The sequence below is a fragment of the Trichoderma camerunense genome, assembly GCF_050948025.1.
Source record: "Trichoderma camerunense strain CBS 138272 chromosome Unknown V8C40scaffold_19, whole genome shotgun sequence".
In the NCBI taxonomy this organism is placed as follows: Eukaryota; Fungi; Ascomycota; class Sordariomycetes; order Hypocreales; family Hypocreaceae; genus Trichoderma; species Trichoderma camerunense.
The window spans coordinates 603952-626873 of NW_028145351.1; the positions used below are offsets into that span (position 1 = coordinate 603952).

At 49.2% G+C, this 22922-nt stretch overlaps 7 protein-coding genes across 7 annotated transcripts; 4 read left to right on the forward strand and 3 right to left on the reverse strand.

Moving 5' to 3' along the window:
- Nucleotides 1–1230: 1230 nt before the first annotated feature.
- V8C40DRAFT_269635 (PdxT/SNO family) lies at nucleotides 1231–2006 on the forward strand (the record flags this gene model as incomplete). Its single annotated transcript, XM_083220106.1, has 2 exons — nucleotides 1231–1472; nucleotides 1538–2006. 2 exons carry the CDS (start codon nucleotides 1231–1233, stop codon nucleotides 2004–2006), a joined length of 711 nt encoding a protein of 236 aa, XP_083069284.1.
- A 144-nt stretch (nucleotides 2007–2150) lies between these two features.
- Nucleotides 2151–4430, reverse strand: V8C40DRAFT_86300 (ankyrin repeat-containing domain protein). Its single transcript, XM_083223537.1, has 2 exons — nucleotides 3923–4430; nucleotides 2151–3865 (listed from the first exon to the last, which is right to left on the reverse strand). The coding sequence occupies exons 1-2, from the start codon at nucleotides 4327–4329 to the stop codon at nucleotides 2248–2250; spliced, it is 2025 nt and encodes a 674-aa protein (XP_083069285.1). The 5' UTR covers nucleotides 4330–4430; the 3' UTR covers nucleotides 2151–2247.
- A 1447-nt stretch (nucleotides 4431–5877) lies between these two features.
- On the reverse strand, nucleotides 5878–7308 carry V8C40DRAFT_277234 (uncharacterized protein; the record flags this gene model as incomplete). The annotated part of the gene is made up of 2 exons (XM_083220939.1): nucleotides 5878–6444; nucleotides 6487–7308. 2 exons carry the CDS (start codon nucleotides 7306–7308, stop codon nucleotides 5878–5880), a joined length of 1389 nt encoding a protein of 462 aa, XP_083069286.1.
- A 4566-nt stretch (nucleotides 7309–11874) lies between these two features.
- V8C40DRAFT_269639 (general substrate transporter) lies at nucleotides 11875–13729 on the forward strand (the record flags this gene model as incomplete). The annotated part of the gene is made up of 5 exons (XM_083220107.1): nucleotides 11875–11888; nucleotides 11983–12210; nucleotides 12300–12648; nucleotides 12706–13330; nucleotides 13395–13729. The coding sequence occupies 5 exons, from the start codon at nucleotides 11875–11877 to the stop codon at nucleotides 13727–13729; spliced, it is 1551 nt and encodes a 516-aa protein (XP_083069287.1).
- Nucleotides 13730–13867: 138 nt separating this feature from the next.
- Nucleotides 13868–16258, reverse strand: V8C40DRAFT_86358 (major facilitator superfamily domain-containing protein). Its single transcript, XM_083223538.1, has 2 exons — nucleotides 14805–16258; nucleotides 13868–14728 (listed from the first exon to the last, which is right to left on the reverse strand). The coding sequence occupies exons 1-2, from the start codon at nucleotides 15977–15979 to the stop codon at nucleotides 14164–14166; spliced, it is 1740 nt and encodes a 579-aa protein (XP_083069288.1). The 5' UTR covers nucleotides 15980–16258; the 3' UTR covers nucleotides 13868–14163.
- A 2550-nt stretch (nucleotides 16259–18808) lies between these two features.
- On the forward strand, nucleotides 18809–19936 carry V8C40DRAFT_254856 (uncharacterized protein). The gene is made up of 3 exons (XM_083217910.1): nucleotides 18809–19020; nucleotides 19093–19358; nucleotides 19429–19936. The coding sequence occupies exons 1-2, from the start codon at nucleotides 18982–18984 to the stop codon at nucleotides 19279–19281; spliced, it is 228 nt and encodes a 75-aa protein (XP_083069289.1). The 5' UTR covers nucleotides 18809–18981; the 3' UTR covers nucleotides 19282–19358; nucleotides 19429–19936.
- Nucleotides 19937–19945: 9 nt separating this feature from the next.
- V8C40DRAFT_282197 (heme-dependent catalase) lies at nucleotides 19946–20956 on the forward strand (the record flags this gene model as incomplete). The annotated part of the gene is made up of 2 exons (XM_083221753.1): nucleotides 19946–20056; nucleotides 20118–20956. The coding sequence occupies exons 1-2, from the start codon at nucleotides 19987–19989 to the stop codon at nucleotides 20954–20956; spliced, it is 909 nt and encodes a 302-aa protein (XP_083069290.1). The 5' UTR covers nucleotides 19946–19986.
- Between the last annotated feature and the right edge of the window lie 1966 nt (nucleotides 20957–22922).

Consider the following 22922-nt stretch of genomic DNA (forward strand, 5'->3'; position numbering starts at 1 on the left):
CAACAGTCTCCCGCTTGCAGAGCCATCACGTAAACAGCGGGCCATCTATTAACCACCACATCATCACAGGCCGTCTAGAAGCCTGTCCCAGTGCCGTCAGAGCCTCTAGCGGCAAGCCATTGAACCCCCCGAGATCTCAGTTGCTAGTCACAAATCCAAGATGGCCGGAACAGCGCAGGCTTGACTGGAACAGGCCATTCAACTTTGATTCCGGACCACCGGCCTCACCTTGGGCTTGACGCGGTGCAGCACAGGCTTGGCCTCTTTGGGCGACTCCGGGGCGCCTCATGCAGGTCGATGCGGCGCCAAAGGGGGACCCATTGCCCTACTGTAGCACATTTGCAGCTTGCAGGTGCTTGCATGTTGCGGAGCCTTTTGATTTGCATCTTTCATCTCCGGAGTTGCTTTCATGTAAGTACGTTCGGCTCATGCGAAGCGGAAGCCAATTCTAATCTCTTCTTGTTCGGACTCGTATTATCAAGCAGACACAACAACATGTCGAAATCAGGAAATCCCGCCTGGAACAGCCCCCGAAACATCCCGACGGCGGAGCAGCACAAGCAAAGCAGAACCCCATCATTCATGTACCGGCGCCCTTTAGACGAAGACAAGATGCAGAGCTAGCGAGGGGAAGTGACATGGCGTGTCATATTATCGATCCCAGGCCATGCATGAGTCCAGTCTTGCGGCGGTTTCGATGCTACTGTAGGGCCCTGTACTTCTGTCATTCTTCTTTCAACGACATGTACTTGATGTGTACTGTACCTTAAACAATGCACCGCTGCTTGCCGTCGATAGCCCGCCCTCATTGATTAGCCAATTGATACCCGTGGGATCCAGATTCAAGAACATGTGCAACTCATGACCACAGGTATTGCTTATTTCGACTTAGACTGAGCCACATGCTTGTATTTTCTCTTCAAGTAACAACTAGGTAGACTTAGTAGCAATCTGTGCTCTACTGTGCATGAATACAATAGAGGTACTTTGACCCAAAGACCTGGGGTTCACGCCACCATCTTTGTCACCCCGCCACCACCAAAAAATTCATTCGCCAGTCCGGCTACCGGCGCCTTGTCTTATCATTATCAGTCCCTCAACTTCAAGTAAGCCGGGCGATAAAAGATACTTGCAACAAGCAACTCTTAAGAATCAACTTTCACATGCATGCATAACATCCTTCACCTCCCCCATCGTCCTCATCCTCAGCTTCATCATCCTCTCCCGAAAATGATGGCCCTCACAGTTGGCGTCTTGGCCCTTCAGGGTGGCTTCGCCGAGCACATTGAGCTGCTCAACCGGGCTGCTGCGGGCATCGTCTCCGAAGATTTCACTTTCCAAGCCATTGAAGTGCGCACCGTCCAGGAACTCGCTAGATGTGATGCACTGGTGATCCCCGGTGGCGAGAGCACTACCATCTCCTTTGTTGCTCAGCAGTCGGGCCTGTTGGAGCCATTGCGTGATTTCGTCAAGTAAGATTGTCCTTACACTATCTTCAAACCTTCTCATGATATATCATGCTAACTCAAGAAACTAGAGTCCAGAAGAAACCTGTCTGGGGAACATGCGCCGGCCTCATCCTCCTCTGCGACGAAGCCAACGGCACCAAAAAGGGCGGCCAGGCCCTCATCGGCGGTCTCAGCGTCCGCGTCCACCGCAACCACTTTGGCCGCCAGATGGAGAGCTTCGCTACCCCCGTCGACCTGCCCTTCCTCTCTGGCGAAGGCAGCAACCCCGACCAATTCCCCGGCATCTTCATTCGCGCCCCCGTGGTGGAAGAGGTCCTCCCCCATGGGGACGGGCCGGAGGTAGAAGTCTTGGCTAGACTTGCGAACCGAGTCGAGAGAGCAAAGGCTGGTCTTTCGCTTGCTGTTACGAAGGGTGATGCGGGAGATATCATTGCGGTTCGCCAGGGCTCGATTATGGGGACGAGCTTTCATCCGGAATTGACGAATGATGCGCGGATCCATTCTTGGTGGTTGAAGCAGGTTATTAGTGGTTTGTGAGCGGAGCATTATGGCGGCACTCTGTTTTTGCCTTTGGATTTTTCTCGTCTTTCAGAGAGAGTTGTATTTTAGTAGAGAGATCGAGCATGGCTTTCATATAGACGCATAATTACGGTAGAATACGGCGTTCAAGAAGATACGAATAAAGAGATGATATAACACGCTATGCTGATCCAATTCTAACAAATATGTACGCTTGACCAAACCCAATGAAAACATTCCTTTGATTGCAATTTACTGTTTAGTTCTTCATCGCCGTGTCGTAGTTTGGAGGGTCTCCCTCAATGGGAGCCGGCATCCCCAGTGCCTCATACACTTCGGCCCTGGCCAATGCCCTCGCAACATCCTGCACCTCTGGCACATTTACATCAGCTCCAGCTTCCCGGAGCAGGCGTACCATATCCAAATCCTGTTTCACAAGGGCCTGTACCACCGGCTTGACGCCGTTTTCTCCGATACTGTAATTTGGATCGGCTCCGTAGTGGAGGAGCGCCTCAGTGAGATCTTTTCGCCCATGGTCTATGGCGTACTTGAGCAGAGAATCGCCGTTTTGCATCGTCGCCGTCGTCTTGGCTCCATTCTGTAGCATGAGGGAGATGATTTCCGAAATACCAGCTTCCACGGCATAGCAAATCGCGGGAGTCTTGCTGAAGCAGTCCTTCACGTCTGCATTAGCCCCCTTGGCGAAAAGTTGGCGGACAATGTCAATCTTGTCCTCGGCGGCTATCTTGGAGCTCTTGATGAGGATAAGCAAGACTGGTTGCGAATGCCAGTCCTTGGTGTTAGGATCTGCGCCCCAGTCGAGGAGCAGCTTGGCCGTCTTGAGCCGCCTATTGTTGATCTCATCTGCCAGCAAGGGCATGCCTGAGAGATTCTTGGCGTTGGGTTTCGCGCCCTTTTTAAGAAGTAGCTCTGCCATCTCATAATCTTTCTTGTCGAGAGCTACGGCGAGAAGATTCCGGCCGGAGATGTCGGTGGAAGTGATTTTTGCGCCGAATTCGAAAAGTAGCTCCACGAGGGCCATTTGCTTCTTTCGCACGGCATTTGCAATGACGGCTTCGCCGCTTATATTCTTTGTGTTTGCGCTGCAGCCTTGCTCTAGAAGGAATCGGATACCATCCAAGTTGCCGGAAGAAACAACATCGACAAAGTAAGACTGGCCAGACGTGCTCTTTTCGTCGATGCTCGCTCCTTTGCTGAGAAACATCTTGGCTGAATTGATGTTGCCTACCGAGGCTGCGAGAAACAGCGGCGGCATGCCTGACCACCCAGAGCCAGAAGTGCTCGCTCCCGACGCCAGAAGCAGACGGGCGGCATCCTCTTGGTCGGCCAGGATGGCGCATTGCAGCGCATTCTTGCCGTTCTCGTTGCGGCCGTTGATGTTGGCGCCTTGGGTGAGGAAGCCAGCGATTTGCTGGATGTCGCCAATGGAGGCGGCTTGGCACAGAGCAGAGACGAAGGGGCCGGGCTGTGGTACAAGCGTATTCGCTATCGCTTTGAACGAGTTTCTGAACACTGAGCCCCATGAGATTCCGGAGGGCTGAGGACTTGAGGAAGATGATGCCACTGCTGGTGGTGCCTCAGCTTGAGCTTCGGGTACGGCTTCGGCTTCGGCTTCGACTTGAGGGGAATACGGGGGTGGTTCAGCAGATTCGTCTTCTTCTTCTTGGGCATTGTTTGGTGCAGTTGAAGTGTTTGGCGCATTTGAAGTGCTGTTGCTTCCGGATGCTTGTGACTCCCCTACGTCTAGTAAGATGTTCTTTTGCCCTGCTGATGTTTCGGATACAGTCTCTACCACGACTATGAGGTCATTCGACTTTAATCGTGAGAACCTGTCTTCCTGTTCGACTTTGTCGTCTCTGTCAAAGGGTCAGCTCAAAGCACACTCACTTGTGGCATTGTAAGATTCAGCCTACGTTTGGACAACATCGACCATTGATTCCAGCAGGCTGATAGTCGCCTTGATCGTTTGATAATATGCCACCAAGAAGTCAATGTTGATTCTCTCAACATTGTCAGACTGCAGCCGCATCAATTGCTTATGCAGCACCGTCATCGTCCCATCGCAGCTAGTCAGAAGGTCCTTGAACCCATCCTGCACCAGTATAGCCACCGTCGAGGCAACGAGGCAGTTCTCCAACTTCGTAGTCCATTGACTGAGCTCTTGCAGCGCGCTGGCCAACGACGACAGCAGCTGTGAGACGTTTTGCCGGCTAGAGTCCAGCCCCCCAACTAGAGATTGGATTTCAGAGGCACCTGAGATTGCCCGCTGCGATGTCCCTGAGCATAACGTTGTGAGGGAACTGATTGAGCGGCCGTCCATGATGCCTTTTTTTGCAGCCAAGTGCTGTGTTTTTTTCCGTCGTCGCGGGGTTGTACTAAAGAGGAAAGGAGGCCTCTTGTGAAGCGTCTTTGGTTGCCGTCTTTACTATCTCTCTCTCTGCGTGTATCCGGCTCTCGGGATGTCGATTTCCTTCACTGGTCACGTAGAAAAATATGCAAAGAGGCTTCAAACAGTGTAGATCTCAATCAATTCGTTTGTTTTGACATTCTTCTGCTTCTATCTCTACGGATATTTGAAGAGAGCCGTTGCTTTTATCGCATCTTTCGGGCGCGGCTGAAGTGGGCTCGGCCTCGTAGGCGATGACGCAGCCTGTCCTCTGTTTGCGTAACTGCGCCCAGGGTCGAGTTTTCTCTCTAGCCAATACTGGCCCGCAATCACAATCAATATGTAGGATTCTGTCAGCACATGTCCATCTTATCATACGGGCCGCCCGTTTTCAATTGTTTTTTTGGGTGTACCAACGGAAAAGATTTTGCCAATTGAATCTGTACCCGTACATAGAGTAGAGGGGGGCTAGGGTTTGGTTTGGTGGGGTTGTTGAGTCTTGGTTGAATCTGTCTAACCAAGTCAAAGCAAACGGGCCAGGATCGTCAAAGTGGCATAATCGCCAATGCAAGCACTCTGTAGCTTATTAGTTACTCTCTTTCGAAACCGCACTTTCTCTTGCTAGGTTATTGGAAGAATATTTCTATGCTTAACCGCCGTAGACCGGCTTGGCATGAATTGGCCTCTCTTCCCGGCCCGCTACGCATGGCCGGGACACAGCCACTCTGTTTCATTGCTTTCATAGTCATAGTGTCAAACAACCTCAGAGTTAATTACCGCCGCCCTTACCCTACCATCGAGCTCAGCCCTTCACAGCCACACTTGCTATCCCGATACTCGTATTTCGCAACGTGGTATTCTGGGGAGGAGAGAGATATGTCTATTTACAGTCAATACATGGAGATTGACTAGGGTAGCAAATACCCAATTAGGTAAAAACCACCATTAATGCATGTTAAGAGGTTATCACGGCTCAACTTCTTTTCTGCTTCTTGCAAGCGAGATTGGTGGTACTTATTTGGCCGTGCAGTCTTCCAGGTATTCGGAGCGACAGCCGAATAATTTGTCTTCTGCGCTCCGTAAGCAATGTATCTTCCTCTTTGAGCATGTGTCGTACCCTCGTTTTAGGATATTGAACCATTTGTGATAGTTTCCAGGTTGTTGATTTTTATTGGGTTCCAGGTTAGTCCTTGTCAACTGCTATAGTGGGGGTCGTCGGTTAGAAGATCAGTAATCACTCTGGTAGGATCCCGTGCTTGTGCGGTGGGAAAACATGAGAAATTGGGATATTGCTATGCTCGGGATATTTTGCTGAATTTACCGATCCAAGAAGCTCTTGTTGATGTTTGTGATTAGTTTAGTAAAATGTTTGTGTTGTTGTATGTGAATGAAATCCAAATGTATGACCTCAGAATTAGTGCCTATATGTATCCAAAAATCCATTACCACATCTCCGACGTGCATCCAATACAAATCCATCCTCTATTTTTCATCCTTGGCATCTTTCCACATGTCTTCAATCGTCTTTTTCTCCTCGAATAAATCACAACCTCCCTCTCCCCACTTGTGTCTGAAGAGCTTCCGCCCATCCTCTGCCATTTCCCACCAGGCAACTTGGAAACCCTTGGGATCATATGTCCATGGCTCTCCCTTTCCTCCCTTTTGCATGTTCTGCCAGGTATTGCGGCCCTTGGAGTCGCTCATCTTAGCATCTTGGATTTTCTGGAGCTCCTCCCTCAGAGCCTGGAATCGCGCAGAGCCCGGTGCGTTGTCTTCGGAGGTGTGGTTGGCAGAATCGCTATCCTTTTCAGACTTTGGTTGAACAGCCGGCGGGAAGAATCTTGCTTCGGGGTCGTCTACAAAGTTGTTAACATCCCAGATATGACCTGCGTGAACCCCATCAATTTGATAGCCCGCCATCTTGACGCGTCCGTAGGCATCGCAATCCGTGGCGTAGTAAGGAATAAACACGTCCCACTGGCCAATGTGTCGCCATGCCTCGACGTTGATTAGGGTCAGATAGTCAAAGTTGAAAAACTTGGCCGCCCACTTTTTGCCCGAGATTCGGCCTTACTCGGCTTCATCGAGGACATTGAGGACGCGTGTGTAAAACGACGTGTAAGGTGTCTCTTCTTCGTGGCTCAGGATTCCGACATCCATATGACTCCAGAAGAAGTACGGCCAGTGGCGAGCCATGGCCACTCTCAGCATGAAGTTTTGGATCTGAGCAAAATTCAGAAGCACAGATGTTTGTAAAATCGAAACGCCATATCTGTATCGAAACAAGTCGTAGTCGAGGAAACAGGGGTTATCTGGCGAAAGGAGCTTCAAGTTGTTGGCATCGGCTGTGCCACTGTTGTCGATGATGATGATGTCTTCTCTTGGCCATCCACTCGCAATGTATCCAAGAATTGTCTGTCGCATCATGCCATTGTTCCTCGTAAAAGGGACAAAGAGCGGCGTCTTCGGTCGGTGACGGGGAGGCTCGTTGTACGACGCGACAAGGGGGAAGAAGTTGTTTCCCTCCGCAGGAAAGTACATTGCAAAGTCAAAAGACGACTGACCCAACACGGGCGTGGTTTCAGATTCCGTGTTTGATGATGCCCACATTGGGACCACGGATGAGGAGTATGATATTTGTGGACGGGCGAGGTTTTTGAGGTGAGAAGGGTCGAAGAACTTCACCAAGAGAATCGTACCAATGATCATTCCTATAAAGAGGAAGATCATCTTGAAGTTTAGACGAAACCTTGATTTGGACGGACGTCCCAAGTTTTCCTCGTCGCCATCTTCATCTTCGGTAGGGAAACGATGGAGTCGGAGAGATTCGGCGTGCGCAGCAATCCAGCCTGGCCTGCGGGCGAAATTTGGAAATTTCGAAAAGAAAGCGCTAAGAGCCGAAAGCAAGCCCATCTGAAAAACTTTTTAAGTAAGACAAACAAGATATTATAAAAGGGATAGTTTCAACTTTTCGAATGGAAGAAACGAAGGTAGAGTAGGTACTGAAGCAAAAGGAAAGTGTGATGATGAGACGAAAAAATGCAAAAAGGTTTTCAGAACTGTGAATCAATTTATCACCTTAAAATTTGTTAGTACCACATTTGAACCTATCGTATGAGGCTTTGCAAAAATAGAGTACGAATCCGCTTTTCGGTTTTATCTCCTGGAAGTAAGGTATATTCCGTTGACTCGTATTGAAGGGACCAACGTGGGTAACATGGTACTCGTAGAAGCGGGCACGATTCGCCTCCTGGCATGCAGCTCACAGTAACTCCTAGGAGTGACATGTAACCTAGCCTAGTTTGTAATTATTCCGTATGATCCCGTTTGATGCCAAATTGTGGCTTAGACTATGCTTGAAGAGAGTGGTTGGACTGGATATGCTACTGCGGGTGCCGACCACCATGCCGGGCGGATATGTAAATTAACTCATATATTATTGGATACTCTTTTTAAGGAGAACACCATGAGACATAGTTAGAGAGAACTATCATGCAAGCATATATCTGAGTCTCTTGTTCAACTTCTTCTTTCAACATGGACGATTATTCCCCCGAAAAGGAAAATTGGAGCCGGGGCCGAGATTTCTGACATACATCGTCATTGATGATCTGTCAAGCGATGATTCCGCCGTGCCATGTCCAGAAGTCATTGTCATGATAACCCCCCGGTTGATCCGCGACCGGCTAGTCAGTTGCTCCTACGCTCCGTAGTTTAGGACTTTTAGGCCTGTAGTTTAAAATTTCTCGACATAGACGGGTTGATAACACTAGTAAAGTTGTTTATGAGGCTCTTTATCTAGACGCCCTGAAAGACCCAAATTTACCCTTTTACCTCGCCTTGATCATTAATCATTTTTTCCCAAGGGAGGTTCCTAGTCGGTGTAGGCGCGGTAAGGCTTGATATGACCTAGCTGGAGTCACGATGGGTTGTGTATTACGTAGGCCTGCTCGATGAAGAGTAGGGCGAGTCATTTGTTTGGTTACATGGGTAACACAAGCTTTGTCATATTCTCAAAGGAGTTTGTTTGAGATTCGGGAACCTAGCTTCATTCGTTGTACAGTAAAGTGCGACGAATCACAGTTCATGCCGTTTGACATCCACATCACTCCGTACCGTATAATGGCAAATCATATTGTGTAATTATGAGTGCGGCAAGTAATACGGAGCAGAGTAGCATTATCGGACGAGTCGTTCGTGTCTCTTTAGCCGCGCAACGTCGTCCGTCGCGCAATCTTTCCATCGTGATACGGAACAAATTGGCTCTACATGTGCAAGAACTTCTCCTTTTGGTCTTACACTCCAGATAGTGGATGGCATCCCCACGCTTTGAGTCTCCCCATAGACGTGGCTTGGCACAGCTGGGGACGTCATCTGGCTGTGCAGAATACGAGATCACGGCCCCATATCTCGTCAATTTTAAGCTAGAGTTGCTGTTTCATCTGCCCAGTGGCCTAAAAGCGTAAGAACCCCAAAACTTACTGTCCAATGGTTGCAGTTGGCTTCAAAACAAACACCGCCTTCTTAACAAAGATGCAGATGCAGATGCAGAGCCGCTGCTGAAGCCGATACGAATCCGAGATGCAGACATGCATTCGATGTGCGCGGCCTGTGGGTTTGGAGTAAGCCCGACATCAGCCCAAACAGCTCAGATATGACAGTGGTGAATTAATTTTCCGGCATTCAGCTGGGATCACGACTTGACGCTATCCACATCGGCTCTTTTTTTCCCACTTGGAGGCTCATGCGCTTGTCACCCATTCTCGGGCATTAGCCTCATCCACACTTCTGAAACAAACGTCCAGTCCCTCCTTCTAGCGTCTGAGCTTCTCTCGAACCGTCAACACCGGCAATGCCAGTCTCGATGATGATGAGTGTTTTCTGAAAGCCACCACCTGATGCTGGGAATGGGGATACTTTTCCGTCAAAAGAGCTCTTGAGCTTGGCCTGTTGATGTTGATGTCGGCAATGGTACGTTTCGACTGTTGGTCAATTGGTCAATAGCACACCACGTCTCACATTTATACTGTTGTATTGACGTGAACAACAGTTGTTTTGGGCCCCTGAGCCAGGAGGTTGGTTTCTTCTCTGAGCCGGTTTTAAGTACTGGAGCAACAGCGAGGCAATTGTCTTCGGCGGATTCTTCTCCGAGCCCTGCTTCGGTTCCGCATCCGCAAGCTGCATATTTTCAAGCTTAGGGCTCCCAGCTAACCTTGAAACTAATGAGGTTAGATGCTCTCGGACCGACTTCCCGATATTTCCTCTTGTGCCAGAAAAGAAGACGTCAATACTAATAACCGAAAGCGAAGGCAGAGCCTTGACCCGGTTTTTTGTTCTAGCCCGGCTATCTCCACACGACCAGGTCGCATCTCATGGCTAAAGAAAGAAACAGCCACTCCACATTCTGGCCAACTAGAAGCTGAGTCCCCCGAACGTTGGAAAGGGATGCTTAGCTGCAGGACCCCTCTGCGATAGCAGGGCGCGTTAAACAGCCAATGGCCAGTCGTCTGCAGCATGACGCCCTCTAGTTTGGCTAAACAGCCCTGTCGGATCTTTCGTATTTTTGCAAGGGGTACGTAATCCTCTTGATACACTAAGGACGTCGTTAACATTCCCTCTTGCAGGACGGAGGAATAGTTTGCGAGTTGATGAAGTTTTTCACGCCATGGATACTACCATGTCAGTGACTGATTGTGCAATAGTTCTTGAGAGTGGTCAGTCTGCAGTCTCCGTCTCAATGTGCTGGCTTAGTGATGTCAACGGTCTTGATATGTCATGTAGTAGTCATTCTATTTCCGGGTCAGCACATGATACGATGAGTGGCAGTTTAGAGGGAATTGCCTCCACGGTAGTTTTGGATAGAGGATGAATGATGAAGCGATTACGGTTGCTGACAGATCCAGTAGTGTGGTGGGTGGCTGCTAATAGATCCGAGGATAGTTACCATTCACTTTCCTCTAGCCAATTATACACAAAGGAGTTGTGGGTTTGCGGGCAAACTATTCATTCAGCTCTATGTGCAACCCAATTGTTAGATACTCCCGTATGTCCTTCTTTCACTTCATCCAAATATACTGGAATTGCCGTTGTCTGTCAAATTGTCTTGCCAATGGCCTTGCCATAGAGCACCAGAGTTAAGAGAAAGGAATTGGACAGAGAACATTTACTTTCAAGAGGAGTTTTCCTCAAATGTAAGTTGGTCCAGCTTTAACTACTTCATTTGTATGAAAAGAAGGATGGTAGGTTCTCGAGCAATAACTTGAGTAGCAGGAAGCAAGACCAATGACCAATGTGAGATACTTGCTAACGACGGACTTTTCTGCAGATGTAATACATGATGATAGCGATAAAACAAACGAATACTACTACATGCAGAAACAACAAACTATACTCAAACGACTACCACAAGCAGCAAGACCATGATAGCAGCTATGAACAATGATCAAGACAAAAGATTGGCGATTAGACGAACAGTCGGGCATCAGTTTCACGAGTGTTAAATCAAGCGGTTGTAGGCTTCATCACTACGACTGTTATCTCTACTGGAGCTCACGATGTCACAGCCTCATTGAAGCATGACAACACAACATTACTATGGCGAATTCTGCGATTTTACCGAAGAGTCACGAAGTTTCCACACTAAAAATGGTTCTGGTTGGATAGGAGTTTCATGTGCTGCCAGTGCTACGAACTTCATAGTTTGCTTGTGAGACAAATATGTGGCGACAATATGCGATCCATGGATGAGAGATCATTAGGTATTCAATAATCTGACAGTACAAACACAATTTCAGGTTACTAACGGAGCAGTGACACTCAGGATCATCCAAGAAGAACCACCAGCTGCTCGAAAAAGCTCAAGGCCACATACTACAGTCAAGATAGGGGGAACAGTTTGGGAAGAGGAGGATGTTGGTAACAATGGAAGGGATGTATGCTGGAACTTGCTTCTAACATTTATTCCATAGTACCTAGGTAGGTACCTACCATTGGTTCAACGGTAACAGGTGCCATAGAGGTCAGGTGTTTGGATTGATGTGATTAGATAAGGGTTGGGGTAGCTCTGAAGCAGTTGCGATAAGCTGCCAAAATTTGGGCAAGTTGACCCAAAGCTTCCCCCCCACGGAACGTTGGAATTTTCCTTCTACACAACACAACAAGTTCCCTCGTTACCGAGAGCCTTCTTCCTACGGAAGGCAGTCCGATTTTCTTCCACCTGCTGAGGTACGTCTTTTTACTTACTTTCAACTCACTTCTCGCAGCCGCCTCGTCGAGGCGTAGCTACAGTGGTAGCATCAGCAGAAATTCTTACTCATTCTTTCGTTCACAGGGCACAGCTCTCCCATCGTTTCTCGAGCATCGATCGTTACTTAGCATTTACCACCGGAGCCGAGACTTCGCTTTCGTATCAATATCGTCACGTTCTTCCGTTCTCAACTTCGACCAGTTCGCCTATTGCGTAAACTCAGACGTGACATCATGTTTGGGGACCTGTGAGTAATTTCTGAGGGAACTGAGGCATCTGTCTATCGGATATCCATCTTTACCAGACTTTCTCTCCGATGCTGATACACCATTGTTCACCAGGTCGATCAAGGTCAAAGGGGCCGACTGTGGCGTCGATGCCCTTTTCCTTGCCATCATCACGTCGATCGGCGGCTTCCTTTTTGGCTACGACATTGGTCAGATCTCCGGCACCATTGTTTTCGACGACTTTGTCCATCGGTTCCTCACTAATGGCTCGCCTACCATCAAGTCTCTTCTGGTCTCTTTCTTCAGCATTGGCTGCCTCTTTGGTGCGCTGGCCGGCGCGTAGTAAGCCAACTCCATCTCTCTTCTTTTTTTTTCCCCTTGCCTTCTTTTGCTTTTTGCGAGACATATATCTAACCAGCACTCAAACATAGCACGTCAGACTGGTTTGGACGACGAAAGAGCATCGCCTTGGGGGTATTCATCTTCATCGTGGGAGATGCCATGCAAGTTACGGCAACGCGTAGCTGGGTCCATCTCACCATGGGCAGATTTGTTGCTGGCCTTGGTATCGGCAACCTTTCTGTTGGCGTTCCCATGTTCCAATCCGAGTGCGCTCCGCGGGAAATTCGTGGAGCCGTAGTCGCTTCATACCAGCTCCTCATTACCATTGGTATTCTCTTCGGCAACGTCGTCTGCTATTTTATGCGCCGCCATCAGCAGGACAGCGAAACATGGCGTCTGGTCATCGGCATAGGGGCCTTGTACTCCATTCCTCTTGGGGTTGGCATTTTCTTTGTGCCAGAATCACCGAGATGGCTTGCTGGCAGGGGTAATTAGGAAAAAGCCCGCCAATCGCTGTCACGACTTCGCGGCAAGAGCAAGGATCCAAGCAATGTCCTCGTTGAGAACGACATGCACGAAATGAGGGAGGTTTTGGCATTGGAACGCCAGACTGGCAATGCTTCATGGATTGAGTGCTTCTCGCTCAAATCAAGGGTTCCCAAGACACGCTACCGCACTTTTCTCGGTATGGGCCTTCACTTTCTACAACAGTGGACGGGCATCAACTACTTCTTCTATTATGGCACTACCATCTTCTCCACTGCTCACATCAAGGATCCATTCCTTGTTCAACTCATTCTCGGCGCTGTCAATGTTGCCACTACGTTTCTCGCCGTTTATTTAGTTGACAAGTTTGGCCGTCGATGGCCTCTAATCCTCGGCGCCCTTTGGCAAGCTGTGTGGTTGATGATTTTTGCCTCCATTGGCACCGCGACCAATCATCTCACCTCAGTGCCGAGCTCCTATGGCGTCGTCATGGTTCTGTCATCTTGCATGTTCATTGCTTCGTTTGCAGCTACCTGGGGTCCCATTCCCTGGATTGTCATGGGCGAGACATTTGCTCTACGCACGCGTGCAAAACAGGCCTCGTTGGCCACAGCAGCCAACTGGCTAGGCAATTGTAAGATTCCTTCCCTCACAAAGCATCACAGATACTAGACAGAAACGACTGACAGTCATTGCAGTTTTGATCGGATTCCTCACTCCACACGCCGATAGAGGCTTGTCATACGCGTTTGGGTACATCCTAGCCAGCGCCAACCTGGCCGCTGCCGCCGTAGTTTGGATGTACTTGTACGAGTCCTCACTACTCAGCCTAGAGAGCGTGGACATCATGTACAGTATGCACGACATTGTGCCATGGGAGAGCGCCCGCTGGGTGCCACCCGGATACGTCACACGCCGGGTACGAGACGAGCAGCGTTTCCGCAGATTGAGCATTCAAGAAATGGTGGAGATGGCCAACAAGGATGCCAGTGTCAAATCTGACGAGAACGCTGGCCAAAGTAGCCAGGTCTGATGATGAGGTTAGAGGCGAGGTTAGAGATGAGGTTTGAGATCGGGGTGAGCCATGTATCGCAACCTAGACCTTGCTGTTGCTTTACTGTTTGCAGTTGGTAGTTCTACAAGTAGTCATTACGAAATAATGATTAGGAATTAGGCATTAAGTATCGCCTGTCAATTTTAATACAGACGTTGATATCTAAACGAGATCAAGAAGATGAATTAGGTTGATCCTTTTCCCAAGGACACCATGTCATATTATGTAAATGTGTTCCAATGCTATAATTCGTAAATTATAAACAAATTGATATCATTACCGCTTTATGCCAGCGCTTGTTATAACCAAGAGTGAGGTTGCCCGCTATCTATTACAAATGTTTCCCAAATGATGCTCATAAAAAATCAAGATGCCATGTTCACCGTTTTTTTAATCCTCCTCTTCTTATTCTTTTACACTGATTCTTCCGACTTCACCTTCTCGGTAGAAGCGGATGCTTCTGTTGGGTGCTCACCGGCTTCTTCTCGCTTGTGGCCGGCATGATGTTTCTCGTCGTTGCTCTTCTCCCCGCTCTCATCACCAGCCATGGTGCTGGCACCCGAATCGGACTCTGTATCCTCCGACTCGCCCTCGTTGGGGTCCTCCAGAACAACACCGCCCGCGGGGGCAGCCTCGACGTCCTTTGCGGGGGGCTTGAACCCCTTCGGGTTGAAGCGGGAGCGGGCGCGGATTTTGGCGCCGTACTTGTAGAACATGAAGGGGATGATGGCGAGGACGGCGGCGACACCGCCGACGAGAGAGCCGCCGCCGCCGACGCCCATGGAGTGGAACATTTGGACGGTGAAGAGAGGGGCGGCGGCGCCGCAGGCGGAGCGCATGATTGTGTTTGCGGCGATGGCGGAGGCGGCGTACATGAGGTAGGCGTCGACGAGGTAGTTGAGGAAGCCGACGAAGAGGAGCAGGAGGGCGGTGGAGAGGAAGGCTCCGGCGATGGTGGGGACGATCCAGTGGACGGAGCTGTAAGTAAGGATTTGTTAGTTGATTATTCTTTTTTCATGTTGATGCTATGAATGGGGAGAGGGGGAGCACATACTTGAAGTTGGCTGACCAAGCGAACCAGAACATGGCCACTGCGAAGGTAATGCCGCCGATGATGGCAAGGGGAAGACGGTCTTCGGGCGTCATCTCGTGCATTTGCTTCTTGCCGGTGTCAACCTTCTTCTGCTGACGGCGCGTGTCAATGAGAACAATGAGACCGCCGAACATGGCACCCAAAACTGTGCCAATCAATGGAAGCTCGCCGACTCCCGCGTTCCAGCCACGCTTCTCCTGGAAAACGATGGGGTAGATGGTGAAGAGCATGTAAAGGAGAGTGTAGACGACCGAAAGGTAGATGGCGATGAGGAAGGAGATTGTGTCGAAAAGGATGATCCATGGGCGAGTGAGGGCGACCTTGTAGACGCTGACGAAGCTTTGGTTGCTGTCTTCGATCTGGGCCTTGACGTTCTCATAACCGGGGATCTTGGCCTTGCGGATACGCTTGGCCTTGTGGCGCAGGACAGTCGGGGCATGGGTCTCGGGAATGGTCAGCATGAAGAGGGCGGAGGCACCGCCAAGCATGAGGAGGACGTAAAAGGTCCATTGCCAATCCTTCTTGAGCTGGAGGAAACCAGCGATGATGGGACCGAGAGAGGGTCCAATCCAGAGCATGGCAGCGAAGCCGCCCATGGCGTTTGCACGCTGAATAGGGTTCCATAGATCGGCCAAGACACCAGGGCCGTTACTTAGAGGAGCAGAGACGAAAGTGCCTGTGAGGAAACGACCAACGAGGAGACTGCCAAAGTTGGGCGCAAAGGCGCAGAGGAAGTTAAAGGCCAAGTAGAGCGAAAAGGTGCTGTAAAAGATCCAGCGACGGCCGTACAGCTCACTCAGGGGGGCGAAGATGAGAGGACCGGCACAGTATCCAAGCAAGAAGAGAGTAATGGTCAGGCCAGCAGCCTCCTCGGAGACGTGGAAGGATTCCGCGATGGACGGGAAGCAGCCGCTGGGGGCGCTGGAAGCAAAAGTGGCGTTCATGACGAGGAAGACGGTCGCCGCAGTGATGAAGAACCGCCGTGCCATGGACCAGTTTCTGGGGTTCTCGACATCTCCGGGGGCGAAGTCGACGTAGCCATGTTCGTTTAAGAAGGGAGGCTCGTTGGAGTGAAGGTCCTTTGTGCGATACGGCTTGTTAACCGGTCGCGATAGAATGCGGGTGATGGCACCCATGGTGGATAGACGGTGGCGGCAACTAAGATTCTTATTTCCACCGCGCTTCCTTGGGATCTGGAGTTTTCGTAGTTGATGAAAGGGGTCCTTTTTGGAACGTATTGATTACTGGGTTATCGAGGATATCCTGGACTCATGTATCATTTCGCCTCTGAGTTGTAGTTGACAGTTGTACGTTGTAAACAATCACACCAAGAGAGCTTCTTCCTTGTTCCCCTTCTTCTTTCTTCAAAATCCTGGAGGTTCGATATATCGATCACTGCTCGTTCCCGAAGCTCGTCAAAATGGAGAGGGCGGCAGTTCTGCTCCGGTTACCACGAGATGAAAAGTTGCCAGGATGAAATGGGTAGGACTGAGCGCCACAGCCGTTATTTAACAAAGAGGCCGGAGAGATAATTAATCATTTCTTTTTTTCCTTCTCCCACGTTGTTGGCGCTCTAGTAGGTACTAGTCGCTCCATCCTTCGCGCGTCGGGTTTATGGGCCCCCGGCCGCGGGCTAAGAAGCTGCTAGCAACAAGTTGTACAGTTCGGATATAAGACGACGGAGTCGGCACTGGGTCACCGGCGACGCCGTTTTCCCAATTCGTTGCTGCTGCGATTTCCCAATAGGTTGATGCTATGGAGCGTGGGCTGAAAGGATGGATACCGTAGAAGGCCAAGGATGGGTCTTCTGTCCGGTGGTATCATGGAGCAGGGAGAAGAAAAGATGATAGATAATTTGTCTTTGACTGGGATACTGTATGGTTCATGACATGTCGAATGCTCCGAACCAGGTGGTTTGTTTGCTCTCTGGAGTGCGTCTTCCAGCTGAAGACACGAGGCTGCCAGGGAGTGCAGTGTCGTACTACCATCCATGCGAACAACAGAGGCCTGCAAGCCTGGCAACCTGGTACAGTAGCAGCGCAGATGGGATGGGTTGCCACCTGATGATTTCACACACTGTAGGATTTGCGCCATGGTGCCGAGCGACCGAAGGGCCGCCCAATTTTGCGCGGTGCGTCTGCCGACAAACTGCATGCTGATCCGTGCCAAGTTCTAGACACCGCCAATTGCTCCATTCGTCGTGTGGTGGGACTCTTCATTGTCTGTGCCCAAGCCGAGCTCTGAATCGGAGATAGAAATCTGCGCCTCATTGCTTCTACCCGCGTGTTGCTCCTCTCTGGCGAGCACTCCTAATGGACGGCGTTCTTTGCTGGCCGAAGATCCGCCCGCTTGTTGGATTTGGGTTTTCTGCCGAGGAAGCATCTTTCTTGTCTTTGACAGGTCGTCTCCGTATCTGTCTAGCACCCCAGCTTGCCAGATGCGAGTCTTGGTGTCACGACAAGATCTCGTTGAGATCTCGCCTAGTGCCTTTGGTTGATGCCGTCTACTGTTTCCTTCGCTTGTCCCTCGCCTCCTTTGTTTTTGTCAAGGATGGACAGATACGCAGATAGCGTATAGCAGTCGAATGATGTCGTTTCTTTAATTCCGACGCTCCACACCCCTTTAGTGGTGCTCCGTGTGATAATGCCTTCTTCCCGCTAATCGAGCCATTCCATGTTGTCCACCGGATGACTCCCACAACCTCCGATTATTCAGCAAAAACTTTGCTGATTTCAAATGTCAAATGGGATATTCGCACAATTCACCTGGAGCGATCGGGCATCTGCATCCTGCTCGGTTTCTCGCTCTCCGAGGAAGTACGAGCAGGATCCAGCTGGGCTTTTGCCTCCATGGACGCGGTGACAGCATCAGGTTCTGCAAGGGGCTCGGTTCATGATTAGGCGCCGCGCCGGTCAGCGGAACGCACTCGGCACGTAATACGTTTAATCGAGCTACTGTACGCCCTCCGTATCGTATTTTCGGTCTCCAGCTGATGAATAAGAAAACGGCGAGGTGCTGGCAAGGGCAATGCGTGGGTGGCGCTGGGCTGGTGATGCGGCCTGCCCACTTGAGGCAAAGTCGAGCCGGGGATAATCTTAAACGGTGGATTCTGGCACTTCGGCTGGGCTGTTGTTCCGACACGTGCGGCAGAGACCAAGAAACTCTTGGCACCAGTTAGTTTAGTAGTTTAGCAGCTGGTTGATTAGGGCATCTTCAAGCATCTGGTGGTGTAGCTGAGTTAGTTGAGATGTCTCAGGTGCTGCTCGTATTTCGACGGGTTATTACCTGAGCAATGGAAACTGTCTACATACGGCATCACATGCTACTCTGCTACCGACCGTGTGGTGCGATATGCAGCCAGGCATTGATTACATACATGTACTTCAGGTGAATACAGTGCAGTCAGTATCTACAGGGACTCGCTCGCCGATGCCTGTTCAATTCCATGGCACCCCGACGTTTACAACTTACAGGGTCTCTCTTCGCCCCATCACTGACTGCCCATGTGCTGTTTCCATGGAATGGATGCCTACTCGTATTACCTATTATTACCCACTGCATGGAGTCCATCCCATAGTAATCACAAAACTGCGAGTGACCCCGCCGCTATCAGTGGACGAGGCATCGCCATTCTGCTACTAAAATACGAAGCGTCCTATCCGGAGACTTTTGCGCCATCCCCCATCCCACCGGGTCTTCCAAGCTTATCAAGCATGCTGACAAAACATGTCAACATAATCGATTTCTGACGGACAATCAACGCCGTGGCTACTCCATGGCGGTTCCTCGCATAGCACGGCTTGATACACCTTACATAGAATGCTGGTGCAATTTCACTCCCCGCCATTTAACCGATCTCCTCTGCTGGCCGTGCTTGTTCGGATTTTACTTTTGAGTCAGACTGATCAACGTCAATGACACTTGCCGGCCCTACGCCCTTCTAGTTACATTTCATGTCTCTCAGCCACACGTGAATCCGGAACACTAGCCGCTCGGTTCGCTTCTCGTAGAATTTTAGTATTATGCCCAAAAAAGGGACATTTTTTTTCTTCAAGTCCCACGGCGATTAAAGTTGGGTTAATTAGTCTGGTGACCCTTGCTGCTGACTGTTTGTCTGCGTGATGATGATGATGTAAGGATGTTGCAGCTGTTGCTTCTCTTCTTCTCGATTAGGAATGTTAGTCAGAAGCGTAAATCTCGCCGTATCCTGCATGTGGAATCCATCGTTGATGTTATTCTCTTTTTCTAGGAGTTCCCAAAGGCGCTGCAAACATGTCATTGGTCTGATTTCGGACTCTTTTCAGAACATGCGCCGATTCTAGTTTTGGCTTTGTCGATGCCCGTAGCACATGTGTTCATAAACATTTTGATAAGGAAGCCGACTGAAGCTGATTCACGCAAAGCAATCGTCGCTATTCCTCAACTTCATTGGCTCTAGTTGCGCTATCAAGTCGAATAGCTCGATTTAGATGATGTACATAAGCTCATCAACAGCTAGAGCGATCTGGAATATTTGTATGTGGAACGGCGGACTATCCCCCATAGCTAGCTCCGGGAGTTCGTCCGCTGCTTACCACATCAACAGCCCATCATCAACCATTAAAAGGAGGCAATGGGAAGAAAAAGAGGATATTGACAGACACATTAGGTCTGACTCATGGACACTTGCGGATAATCTCCCAGAAGCCATTCGGCCGAAGCACCTAAAATTGTTTCAAGGATATTTGGAATCGCACCACAAGGCTATCCGTGGGCCTTCCAAATAGCCATCACCATGCCAGCCTTGTCGTAGGTGGAAACTGTATCGAGCGCTACGGTAAGCGCTTGGTACCTTTGTGACCAAGGCACTGCATATGGTGTGGTTCTGTTTCTCCAATTCGTCAAAGCTCCTCGGAAAAACTCAGATAGAGCTTATTAGAAGTTATGCCAAGCTCGTTCTCTAAGCGATTCAAGCGACTATAGTTCAGCCACTCAGATACTTCCAGTTGTCAGCAACCATGATTAGCAGAGCAGCAGCCCTATGTCCAAGGTATAAATAGTATAAATACTATCCATAGTTGATCGAAGAACCTTCCTTGTAGTCTCAATGCAGCTTCAGTTCCCTTCATTCAATCAACCAAACACTATTGAAACAACTGTCACCATGTCCCTCCATCTCGACTTGATCAGCACCCTCAAGGACATGTTTGGGCGGATTGACAACGCCAGACCGTGTATGTTCGAATTGATAATAGCAAGCAGAGTCTCATCTAATAGCAATATCTTTTCATATAGCCCATGCTAGAGGTGTCTTCGTCTCAGGCTCCTTTACCCCGACCGATGAGGCCAAGGAATGGTCCATTGCACCTCACTTCAGTTCTCCTTCAACACCAGTCATAGCTAGATTCTCTCTCTTTACTGGTATCCCCAATATACCGGCAAATGACCCCAACGCAAACCCCCATGGACTCGCTGTGCGATTCTTGATTGGAGATGATGTCAAGACCGACATCATCTGCCAATCCTCAACCGTATTCCCCGCAAACACGGGAGAGGGTGTTCTTGCGTTCTTCAGCAATTACAGAGATGGCACTGTGGAAGAATATGCCAAGGAACATCCCGAAGCCCTCCCTTTCATGCAAGAGGATCGCAAATTCCCAAAGAACTTTGGTACCCAGTCATTCTACTCCATCAACGCCTTCAAGTTTATCAACGCTGCTGGCAAAAGTGTCTTTATACGATATCGCTGGATTCCTTTATCGGGCAAACAGTATCTGACGCCGAGTGAGCTTGAGGCCAAGGGACCGAACTTTCTCTTCGACGAGCTACCTGGTGTCTTTGCAGAAGGACCGATTAGCTTCAAGCTGGTAGCACAGGTGGCTGGGGAAGGTGACATTACCGATAACTGCAACGAAATATGGCCGGAGGACCGTCAGCTGGTCGAACTTGGTGTGCTCACCCTGACCAAGGTTACCGAGAAGGAAGCTCTTCCTCCTCAGACGAACAGCATAGTCTATAATGTCATGCCTGGTGTGCCAGGTATTGAGCCATCGGATGATCCTGTGCTGGCGGCTCGTGCAAAGGTGTATCCGACAAGTGGAGAGACTCGCCGGGCAGCTGAGCCCGAAAATTAGTCACATGTTTGTAAGGAAGTGTTGAGCGTTGACTTACAATAAGTGGACGAAAGGAAACGAATTCACAGAAGTGGAATCTCCGAGGGAAAAAACATTTAATATCAGGTACCTCATACTTAGCTGGTATAAAAAGAGATTCAGAACCACACCACTGGACTGTGACCATTATTCGTGATGATTGCACTCACTATGTTTGCTTTTGAAATGATGAACATGGATAGGATACGAATGGTATGGGCCTGTCTAGTACAGCGTATCCTGCCAGCCTTCTGAGCTTGATAGATGGCTGAGAATTCTCGTGTAGTTGCTTTATAACCTGCCCTGTTATAGTCCTTTTGCCTACTCATAACATTAGCTAGGCATAAAGATGGAGGAAGTAAAATGTCCTGTGCGTCATTGCCTCCCAATTCCCTGTTTGGACTTGAGAAGTATCAGAACATAGCTCACTGGTGATTCTACTTCGGTAGATCAAGTAGAAGGTCTATTGAAAGCCTTAGTGAATGTCAGTGTATGTAAGCATGTATGTAAACGTAAGCAGGGAACTTGCAGATGCTAAGCGGCAAACGGTCCGTCTTTTGTTCTGATCCTTCAAAATCGCGGAGATAATCCAACTCTACTTAGGTAGGTATATCCAATTCCTTTTAACCATTGAGGCATAGATGGTAAAATAGGAGTAAAAGACTCGAAATCAGCGACTATAGTGGTGGGCGGATTAGGAGACAAACTTACCGGTGGATATACCCGTAGGCGCCACCATCCACCACTTCCGCACCGCTTATTCTTGAATTTTCGATTCTCTTGATCTCTGTTCGATCGTTTTCGGTGGTTGCTTGGTTATTTCGGGGGGACTTTCGCGGTGCTATATCTTTTTCCTTGTTTCTCGGATCAGTCGGTCGGTCTCTATGTCTTCTCGCGTGTACGAACTGTGTCGATGAACAGTTGGCTGGTCTCAAAGTATCGTCGATCGTCCGAATTGCCTGGTAAAAGAAAAAAAGTTAGCAAGTGTACATAGAAGAACAAGGCCTTTGAGAAGTCAGCGGATTGCCATTGTAAAAGGACATGGTGACTTAGCTGAATGAAGGAACGCTCGGTCGAGTATGTAAACTATGCAAAGTCAGTAATCAATCTTTCTTTCGTCTGTTTAGACAGGGAGACTTAGAATTGGTCTGGAGAAAAGAGTGTGCCCACCCGCCCGCCCACGTGAAGTAGAGGAGATTGCTATAAAGAGATCAGTCGCTGGTTTAAACAGAGAAAGGAGCGGAAAACAAAGGATTGGATTTTATGGAAAATATAGCGCAGGAACGCTTGTAGACTTGAGAGCAACTGGAAGCACGCGAGGAAAGGCTATGAAGTATTAATATTCATGCTGATTCTTTGCATTGAGAAAGGAGATACTCAGCCATGTCAAGATGACGAAGATATGTGGGACACTGGCAATGGAAAAAGAGTCGATCCACTTCTGTTGACAACGACTTGTTCTGAGTATCGTGTATGTAGAGACAACTTTTGCGTCCTGGAAAGAATTAGCAAGAAACATGGGAGAGAAGGAAGGAGAATTCAGCTCTTGGAAATGTGTTGCGATAGAACATGAGAATTGAAGAGCTTCGAATGTTTGAGATACGGATTTCTTTCTACTAAATCAGTTAGCCATGTGACGAGAGAGTGAAGAAAGAGGAAAAGAAATATGGATCATTGGATGAGTTGCCGTCGCTGCCAGATGATTAGTAGAGAACAAAAAGAACAAACAGCTTTCTTGAAGCAGAAATTTACTTGGATGAAGAGAAAAATGCTGAATGTGACCGTCATCTTGTTCCAGTAACGGTGGAAGCAAGCGAAATCGCAGTGGATATTCCAAGTCTTTTCCTGTCCATAAGGAATGTGATTAGGTTTGTTCACGAGAGAATCGGGGTAAGAGACACTTAGCAGCAGAGCAAAACAAGGGCAATGTCAATCAAAAATCTATAGC